The 10,575-nt window shown below is 36.8% G+C and overlaps 1 protein-coding gene across 1 annotated transcript; it reads right to left on the bottom strand.

Annotated features, from left to right (window-relative positions):
* Positions 1-9,803: 9,803 nt before the first annotated feature.
* caap-1 (Cactin_mid domain-containing protein) lies at positions 9,804-10,476 on the bottom strand. Its single transcript, NM_064402.4, has 2 exons — positions 10,332-10,476; positions 9,804-10,276 (listed from the first exon to the last, which is right to left on the bottom strand). Exons 1-2 carry the CDS (start codon positions 10,470-10,472, stop codon positions 9,866-9,868), a joined length of 552 nt encoding a protein of 183 aa, NP_496803.1. The 5' UTR covers positions 10,473-10,476; the 3' UTR covers positions 9,804-9,865.
* Between the last annotated feature and the right edge of the window lie 99 nt (positions 10,477-10,575).

Below are 10,575 nucleotides of genomic sequence, written 5' to 3'. Positions count from 1 at the left end.
TGAAATTTTTTTTTTGAAATTTCAATGACGTTTTTATTTCAAACCTACCTACGTAATACGTAGTACGTATACTTGAAATTTTGATAGGGTGGAACCATTTAAACAGGTGAATTTTTTCGGCTCACGCGTCAGATACAAATAGAACAAAAGACTTTTTGTTCTATACTTTTTTGTGTTGGGAGTTCCTCAAAATAGTTTGAACATTCTGAAGTGGTCATATCAAAGAACCGAAGGCTTAGGTTTGAAAATATTGGGTCAGAAGCAGGGATGGGTAGAAAAGTTTTATTCCGGCAAATCGGCAAATCGGAAAATTGCCGAAATTTAAAATTTCCGGCAAATCGGCAAATTGCCGGAATTGAGCATATTTTCTCTCATTTTCAAAAAAGAAGTAGTATCCTCAGCATATCCGGCAAATCGGCAAATCGGAAAATTGCCGGAATTGAAAATTTCCGGAAAATCGACAGATCGGCACAATGCCGAAATTAAACATTGCCGGCATTTAGGAAAACCGGTAAATTGCTAGAATTAAACATTTCCGGCAAATCGGTAATTCGGCAAAATGCCAGAATTGAAAACTTTCGACAAATCGACAAATCGGCACAATGCCGGAATGGAACATTGTCAGCATATAGGAGAAAATGTAAAATGCCGGTATTAAACATTTCCAGAAATCGGCAAATTGCCGAAATTGAAAATTGCTGGCAAACCGGCAAATAGGCAGTTTGCCGTTTTGCCAAATTTGTCTTGCCGAAAGAAAAATGCAATAATTGTTTTTTTTTTGCAATTTCTTCCCAGAATAGAATCGCAAACTTTCGGAACTTTTGGAACAATTCTATGAACTCCAGTGAAGCGAAAAATGCCGCCGTGATATTTCCTTCATATTCTGCTCATATTTACAAAGCACTGACCTTCAACATATTAATCGGATACTTTCGTATTCTGCAAAAAAAAGAGACGGACCTAGTACTAAAGAGTCGATTAAAACTTTGAAATGTTGTACAAACACAAATTTATTGCCTTCTATCTCTCTCCTTTTCGAAATGAGCACAGATCGGATGGAAATAGAATTTGGGGGGGGGGGGGGAGTCGGGTGGTCAAAATTGAGGTTACGTAGTCGGTTACCACCGGATGTGTAGGAGTGAAAAATAGAAGAGAAATCCTGGTCAATGAACGATTGGATTTCGAAATGAAATGGGATGGGTTAAGGTAGTTGTTCCGAAATTGATTTTTTTTCTCGAAGGTCACAAAACAGTTCAAATTTCCAAAACCGGGACTTTGATAATTTTTCAGGAAAAACTGAATTGCACTTTTTTTAATCAGCTTCACGTGCTTCCCGCGCAGTCGACATACTTTAAAAGACAATTATTCAAAGCTTGAATAATTCATTACAAATTGTCTTGCTTACCTATTAGTCAGAGTATTAGTGTAGTTCTTTTGTAAAATATTTCAATTTCATTGATTTTTCCCAGATAAATTAATTTACTCACACAAATCTAGCGAGGTCCAAAATCATGTTGACCTTTCTATGGCATTTTCGTCTAGGTGGTGGATCAAAAAACAACAGGGGACCTTCCAATTGCTCATTCTGAATCCCATTTTTTGGCCCTTCAACTCAACAACTTTAAAGGTCAGAGGGTGAATTGGGTCTAGTTTTAGCAGTTTTTTATTCAATCAAGAAATGGGGAGCGAGGAAGGATTTTATTGTTCTAAACATTTTAGCTAAATTATTGGACAATTTTCCAAACTTTTTTGAAATGGTATGTTCTAGGAGGGCGGCAAATTTTGCTATAAATATATCTGGAAATTTCATTTAGGTTGGTGGCGGTGTAAACACTGCAAAGTGCGTTATAAATGATCTTCAACGTTTTGAAAACATGCCAAAGTTTGTGAGAAAGTTAGCAAAGTCCGCTGGAAAGGCCGCGAAGTGAGCTAAAAAACGTTGCGAAGTTGCATAGAATGGTGACGTTAAAGCTACAAGGTACCTTATAAAGTTTCTAAAATGTTGACTGAGTTGGCTAGAAAGATGATAAAGTGCGCTACTTAAAAAAGATGCCAGAGTGCACTGGAAATATAGCGAAGTTTGTCAGTAAGGTAACAGAGCTGTGGTAGAGGGGAATTGTGTTTATAAAATGGAAAGCAGGAACTAAAGGTGAAGTAGCGCCAGTGGGAATTTTGTATAAATACACTTATAATGATCCAAAATTACCAAAAATCATAATAAAACATTCGAGAAAATTTTAGATTGTTCATAATTACCGGTCAAAGTTTTGGCATGTTGCCAAAATAAAAAAAAAGAGTTTTTGGGAAACCCAAAGCAATGCCGCATGTTTCGACCCCTACAACATTTCATACAAGTAAATAAAACCAAAATAAAGTATTAAAAAATGTAGGAAAAACACAGTTTTTTTTGTTCCTTCCAAAATTATGAGTGGCAAAACTGAATAATTGCCACTTTTTGACAGTAAATAAAAATTTTTTAAAAAATCAAAAAGTTTTTGAAACGTTTTATTATGATATTCGGTCATTTTGGCACCATTCCAGTAGTTCTGCACTTTCCCCACTGGCACTACTTCACCTTTAAACTGACAGAGTTGATATCTCTAGTAAAATGCAATTAAAGACGAACTACTACTTGGGTATCTTATATAAAAATGAAAGTTGAAAATTCAGAGAACAGAAAAAGTTGAAAGAAAATGTTTCATCACATAAGAATGACATGATAAATTCTGACTAGTTAGTCTATTGAGTCACTGGACCGCGGCAAAAACCTGATGAGTTTGTCGAATGAGAAAATGGAAAAGAAAAGGAGAAAAATAGTGCTTGAAAATGCATGGATCAACCATTTTTATGTGAAGCCACAAAAAAAAGAAAAAACCTTATAGTTTCTTTGTTTCTTTGATTCTGAAAGTGTGCAAAAAGTGGGGGATGTCCCCATGATGACGAAAGTTGATATGACACGAAAAAGAGCAATACACATGTAAAAATATGGGGGTTCCTGGAGTTCAGGGGTTCAGGAATTTCTGACAATGACAAGAATAGGAGTTAGGAATGTTATTGCCTGAATAATAATAATAATAATAATGAAAACTAATAAATAGAATTTGATTACCGTATTATTAGGGAAACATTTGTTGACGTTCTGGTTTTCTACCAAATGTTTTTCCGCATTGTACGGCTTCGGCTGGAATCATTTTATTATATTAGAGCAAGTGGAAGTTTAAGCCTTTGAAAACAGTCTTGAATCCGAAATTTGCCTCACATTTACTTTTAGGGTGAAACATATACCAGGGGTGGGTAGCAAACGATTTTTTTTTTCGGCAAATGGGCAAATCGGCAAATTGCCGGAATTGAAAATTTCCAACAAACATTGGAGATTTCCCACATTTGTTTTAAGTGTTTTCATATTATAAAAAATCCCTCTAAACATTTCCGGCAAATCTGATATTAGGCAAAATTGACAAATTAACGAAAATGACAAATTCCGGCAAATCGGCAAACCGGGAAATTGCCCATTTCCCGACTTTGCCGGAAAAACGGCAATTGCCAAAAATTTTCGGCAAATTGTAGTTTTGCACTTTTTTTGGACATTTCAGAATTTCAATTTTAAATGGCAAATTAAACGCATCCTGTGAATATTCCTACATCTATTTTGAAAAGTAAGCAAATTTTATGAAAATATTTTTTAAAAAAACGGGAAAAAATTCAAAGGGGCTTTAAGTTTTAAGTGTTTCCGTCTTTAAAAAAATCTTTCAAAGCATTTCCGACAATTCGGCAATTTGCCGAAATTGAAAATTTTCGCCAAATCAGCAAATCGGTAATTTGCCAGAATTGAAAATTTCAAAAAAATTTCCGGCAAGCAATACTGGATAAGAAAAAGTCTACCTTGTCTCAAAATTGAGGTAATTTCGGAACTTAAGAAAAACAAGTGAAACTTTCTTTCAGTGCCCACCTGTTGATTTACATTTTTGGAACATTTAATCAACATGAATTTGGGTTGAAAGGCGAGTAGGGTTACCTAGAAAAGTGAAAAGTGTAGTTGTTCAAAGCCAAAACCTGAGTGGTCCAGAGAGTTCAGTGAGGGAGCCCGGTGAATGCGAAACAACTCAATAAAAAGTGACAGCTCTGAATGAAAAATTGAGGTTCAGAACACAAAAATTCAAAAAAACAAATTGATCTCTATATAAAATGTTCTCTCGACATTTTTAGACACTGCTATAAACGTTTACATCAGGGTTGGGCGGCAATTTGCAAATTCGGCAATCGGACAAATTGCCGGTTAGCCGATTTGCCGGAAATGTTTAGGGGGATTTTTATAAGATTGGAAGCACATTCATAGGATGCGTACAATTTTGCCGATTGAAATTGAAATTCTGAAAATTAAAAAAAAATGTGCATTGCCGGTTTGCCGGAAGTTTTGAATTCCCGCAATTTGCCGACTTGCCGTTTTGCCGGAAATTTTCAATTCCGGCAATCTGCCAGTTTGCCGGAAATTTTTTTGTACAAGGGTGAAGTGCTTGAAGTTTTAAAAATTTCAAAAAAGAGAGAAGACGGAACTTGGAATTTTCTTATTTCTTGAACTGCCGCCGCTGAGATTTTTCACCCCAGGATTTCCTGTTCCGCAGCACACATTCGTCTCCACTCTCGGTCATCCGTGGCACAATTAACAACGTTTTACAGCTTGTTCTCATTTCTTTGTCTTTTTTCTTCTTCCTCGTCGTTTTTTTTCGTGAAAGAGTGTGAGAAAAAGAGCTGGTGCATTTTACAGCTAGTTTTTTACACAAAAGGAAAAACGCATAAATGTTAGAAGCGTGCATTCACAAAAGAATGTTTGAAAAAAAGAAAACCAAAAAAAGCGGATGGAATTGGAAACATTTGGATACGGCAAGGACAAGGACATAAACCACGGAAATGGTTTGTGGAACTAACTGGGAGGTATTGCAATTTGCAGGGTTTTTGGGCTTAAGGTGGCCCAGGAAGCTTGCGAGGTTTCAGGCAATTACTGGTTATCAAATCAAAAAGCTTATAAGATCTAAAATTAAAGATTCAGGCGTGATCGGCAATTTGACAGTTTGCCGGAAATTACAATTCCGGCAAATTACCGACTTGCCGATTTGCCGAAAAAAAAAAATCCAGTGTCCTTTTTACCTGAAATAACTCAAATCTGACATTTCACTTCCTCGAGACGCATTGTAGCATTTGGAGCACAAGCTTCCACAAATAAACTGAAAAGAGGGAAATTCGTAGCCCACCCCCCCCCCCCCTCTAAAACTAAAATAAACTTCGAAAATGAATAGAGAAAGCAGTTGAAAGTTCAGAATGAGCAATTTATTGTGCATAAATTGTTTACCCTTTTGACACCCCCACATAGAAGCCATGACGTCAGTTCATCAGATTTTGAATTGAAAAATATATGTTTTGAATATTTAGGTACGTAGAGAACAAAGATCTTTAAAAGATTTCCCAGAAAACTAGGACAATTCTTTAAAAAAATAGCACAAAGTTATTTAGAACTTTCTGAATTGTCTAGGTATTCCGGTCCCGAGAAGACTAGTTTAACATTACAGCCTGAAGCAGGGGAGTGCAACAAAGTCTGCAAATTTGCCGAGTTTGGGAAATTCGGCAAATCTCTTTTTCCAATGTTTGCCGTGCTTAACAAACTCCTAAAAAATGTGATATTTTTTTGGTGATTGTGGAGCACCAGAACTACTGAATTCTTAGCACACATGTGGTTTCTGAATAAGTTCCGTGTGGTATGTCTGCTTAAACTTCAACATAACTCAATTTTTTGCCATTTTACTAAATGTTTGGGGACGAGATCCATAGTTTTAGTCAAAATTGAAATTGTCAAATTTTTGATGTGTATGGAAAACTTTTCGGCAAACGGCAAATTTGGCAATTTTGCCGCAAACTTCTGGCTTTAAAAAAATACTTGAGCTTGAGAGATTGGACTTTAGAATTACACAATAAAAAGATTTGAAAAAAACCAATGAATAGTGCTATTCGAAATTCCAATTCCGTGATTCATTTTTACTGATCTACTCACTGAAAATTGAGCACAAAATTTTCACATCTCACACAACTTTTTCTATGAAAACTGACAGTAACTTCTTCTAGGCAACCGAGGCAGGCGGCCTACGCCTACTTTACCGTAAGCACGTGGTGTCAGAGTGTCCCATCATCGTGTGATCTACAAAAAATGCGGGAAACAAGACGGAGAAATTTCAACTGTTCGTGTACGGTTAAGAAAGTGCTAACCTCACATTTTTTGAACAAAAAAATTGGCGCATTTTTTGTAGATCAAACCGTTATGGGACAACCTGACACCACGTGAGCCACTTGTTCGACACAATGTAGGCATTGCTTGCCTTTTATCAGAGATTCGCCTGCCTTGGAGACATGCAGACAGTTTTTTTTTTGCGCCGACTTAAGCTTGGGTCTCCCAAAGAAATTAGAATTTTAATATTGTTAGCTGAATCTAACTCTAGAACGTTTGACTTTTTTGACAAATTTACCGATGAGTCCCATTTCAAGAGCAAATTCTAATTGGAACTTTGTGTTCGGATTGAAACATTAGAAACCAGAGACAGCAAAAAATGTTTAGCTCTTTTCTAATTTTCGAACCAAACGTCATTTGTGATACCTCAGGTACTCCCACCTAATCCCAACACTTTAGTTCATCATAGAATTAATTAACATTGGTGAGTTGTCCATCTATTTCCAGCCAAGCTTTCAGCACACACATTCGGTTCCTCCTCGTTCGTCATACAAGAAAATAAGTGTATAAAACATTGGTTGACACAAACAGACTCGTAAAATAGTAGCCGAGATCTATCAATATGAAGTTACTTGTTTTTGGGATTTAGTTTTCGGGATGAACACTTGTTGGATAGCAGGGAAAACAACCAACAACTAATTGGAATTTTAACAGCAAATTCCTGAATTCAGAATTCTGAGGGAGGGGATGAAAAATAATATTTATTTTGATTGGGGATTAGAAAATGGAAGAACAAAGCAATTATTCTAAGAATGGAACATATCCTAATATGATCACAAACCAAATATCGTCATGACATATTGTTTGTGTCTGCTGACTACTGTGAGCCACATTACTTTTTCAGGTACATGGGACTTTTTTTTCAGAAAATAATCGAAAATTCGGACAAGCAAGGGCATCGAATAGTTCTTGTACACAAAACTTTTGGAAAATATCACGTTTTGCAGGGGTTTTGGCATTTTGGCAAAATTCTGGTCAAAGATTCCTAGGTAGTACCACCTGGTAAGTACTTCATAAGGCGTGCCTTCCTTTTGCCTATTTTCAAAATGTACATTGGCAATTGAGACGCATGTAGGCATGAAGTAGGCGTAGGTCGTCTTGAAGGCAGATGGCCAGGCGCTTAACATTTTTGAGTATCGTAAGTTTAACGCAACTTCTGGAGATCGAAACTTCAACTACAGATACGATAGGGGATTCCGGGTTACGGCAGCGGTAATATATATTTTTCCCACAGGCCTACTACCTAATGCTCGCTTGCCTATGTACCTACCTGGCGTTTAACTGGTGCCTACGTACCTACACGGCACCTCTTTTTCGTCCCCGGCAAATTTTGCGACGAGTATGCTCATCTTTATGCCTGTGCACCTACCTAGTGCCTACCCAATGCCTGCCTGCTCACGTGCCTACCTCCTATTTCAGAAATAAGTAGGCATAATTTCTAAAAAGCCACCCCACGAAAAATTATTTTCGAGACATCACATCATTAAAACAACTCCTCTTTGATGTTTGACTCCGTTTTAAGCCAAAAATGTCAGAAAATAATATGCAAAATCCTACGTATTCCATCTAATTCTGCATAACTTGACATATTCACGAGACTATATGAATATTCAGAGATCTTTTTGAACCACTTCCCTTTTTTTATTTTTCTGAAAAAAAGTTTGTCGCCGAATCGTAAAATAGAGCTAAACAGGGAAAAATGGGAGACTGAAGGAGGGCGAATAGACAACAAAGAACGGCGCTAAATAAAATTTTAGTCATTCAAAGATTTGTACAATTTAGATAAATCAGTTGTTTTTTAGTTTTTTATTGTGCAACAGGGATTTGTTTTAGAGATAAGCCACGTCATTGGGGTTCTTGTTATCGGAGTGAAAGATCTGGCTGGAAATTTGAACAAATTCCACAAAATCGTAGTTTCACTGGCTTCAACAAGGTTTTGTTGATTTCAAACGACACTATTACTTTAAATAAAATTTTGAAAAAAATTCCAGGAGACCGAGGAGACCAAAACTGCAACTTAAAAATTTTCAAAGGACAATTGAGTGTGTTTTTTTCCAAATTTACTATAGTTTGAAATGTTATATTTGTGTAGTTTGTAGTATGTGTAGCTTGTGGGCAATCACGTCACACCTAACAACTATCATGTGATTACTATAGTGGTACGGTAGTAATGTGATTCCGGCAGTACCCAGACAGTATTCCTACCAAAGTGTTAGGAGTTTAAACTTCAAGAATTTAATAGAGTCAATCGTCAAAAAAGATAACAAACATAGCTTTCCTATTTTTCAAGATTTCGAGAATTGATTGGATTTACAGATAATGCTGGAAAAAGTGGAAAAAAAACTAAAAAGGAGGATATATGTCAAAACAAAACGTCAATATAATCACCATGGGAAATCGAGAAGAAAGATTTGATAAAAATGGGTGAATAACATAAAGAAGAGCCCATGCTCTCTCTTATTAGGAATAAGAATATTCGGTATTAGTCATTTTGTGGCGAACAATAGAATCTAATAATACATAAGGAATACCTTTTTGTATTGGATTATGACAGGAATTTGTTTCCGATAAAGAATCACTTGGTCTCTCTGAGTCTATTATTTTTCATCTAAAAAAAGGTTTCACATTTTTCCTTATAAAGTACACGAGCTGCGTAAATCGACACATGGCTGTGACTCAGAATTTCGAAAAAAGAAGACAGTATCTAAGTTTATGGTGGTTCTGGAAAACTAAGCAAAACAATACACACCTCGAGCAATCTATTTAATTTGTTTTCCATGCGAGACCTTGTTGAGTCACCCTATATAGTTCTTCTATACGTAACTAATTATTCACACCTCTCGTGCGCTTGAATAATTGATTGTTAAATGGATGGGAAGGGACAACTACTTTTTTCTCAGTTTTCCAGAAGGCTGTCGACGTTTTATCTATATTTTGGGTTCCATATTTTTGATTATGATTGATAACGGATAAAAATAAAGAAAATTGGGTCGAAAACACATTTATTTGGAAACAGGAACTTCTGAAAATAAGCATCGAAAAAACATTTTCTGCGTAAAATCCAATGTAAATTTGAGTCCTGGCAAGAGCAGCTACCGTGCCAAAACTTTTGTGGCTTATTACCAATTTTTTTTTGCAATCTGCCAAAACTTTTTGGCATATTACCAAACACGATTCATTAATCCCCATGAACCCGAATAAACTCGAAACAAAAATGTTCCAATCAAAAATAGTTCAAAGTCTAGACTTGAACTTTCCGCCGTGACTAACCTGGTTTTCAAACAGAAATTGCAACAAAAAACCCCGTGACTTTGGATACCAGGAACATTCATTTCCTGTTATTCATAGATGAATGCATATTTTGAAATTAAAAAAAAAAAACTAAAAGTTTGAAATTTTGGTTTCGAACTCATTTTGAGGGAGATTGCCTAGACTTTAGTGAAAAATGCTCCAAAAAATGGCGCCACGGGTCCCATCATGAATATGCTGCTCCTAATTGAATTATAGATGATGGCGATGAGAGAGAGATATAAGAAATTGTGTATTCGTCAGAAGAGATGTAAATGTTACAGGATAATACAGAAAAAAAATTTAGAGAAAATCTTCAAGATCCTCTTCCAGCAGCCGATCAATCTCCTCATCAGTGTCCAGTTGCTCGGCTTCTCCCTTTTCTGGTGACTTTGGGGATCCTGGATCAGGCGGTGTTGACGTCGTGTTTCCCTGATCATCTCTAATTTCACCGTCCTCTCTTCCATCATCTGAAGCTTCAGAAGCTTCTGCAGCTTCTACAGCCTGCTCCTCCATTTTGGCTTCAGGCTCAGGGATCTCTGGGCTTTCAGATTTTTCCGATTCTCCAGCGGAGCCAATCACTTGCTCCTCCTCATCCTCAGAGCTCGACGATTCTTCCAGTGTCTCTCCAGCCAACACTGCATCCAACCTCTTTTTAGACATTCCGTCAATCTCTGCTAACAGCAGCTGCTTTACGTCTTCCTTCGATTTTCCCTGAAAATTATTGATTTTTTAAAAATTCAATTTTCCAGCTAAAGTCTCAAAGTACCCGTAGAATTCGTGGCATCAGCACCTCGACAGCTTCCCACTCGACAGCATTCATCGTGTGCTCGGCGAGCAAATCCGTGTGATCTACGAAATGCGAGAGTGAGGCGAGAAGTGGATCCACTTGGTCGGCAGTGTTCGGCATTTTTCTGTAAATTATAGTTTGGAAAATTATAGTTTTGTCTGCCAAAAGTACGGTACCCGGTCTCGACGCGATAATGTTTAAATAAATACGAAAAAGGTGTGCG

The sequence above is a fragment of the Caenorhabditis elegans genome, chromosome II (assembly GCF_000002985.6).
Source record: "Caenorhabditis elegans chromosome II".
Lineage (NCBI taxonomy): Eukaryota > Metazoa > Nematoda > Chromadorea > Rhabditida > Rhabditidae > Caenorhabditis > Caenorhabditis elegans.
The sequence above is the reverse complement of the archived record's forward strand: the minus strand, read 5'-3'. Positions and strand labels throughout refer to the sequence as shown.

Excerpts from the sequence above, each read along its gene's own strand:
- caap-1 (NM_064402.4), bottom strand. The coding sequence starts at position 10,472 with ATGCCGAACACTGCCGACCAAGTGGATCCACTTCTCGCCTCACTCTCG. Across the intron at positions 10,277-10,331 it reads TGATGCCACGAATTCTACGG|GGAAAATCGAAGGAAGACGT; the intron begins GTACTTTGAGAC and ends AATAATTTTCAG.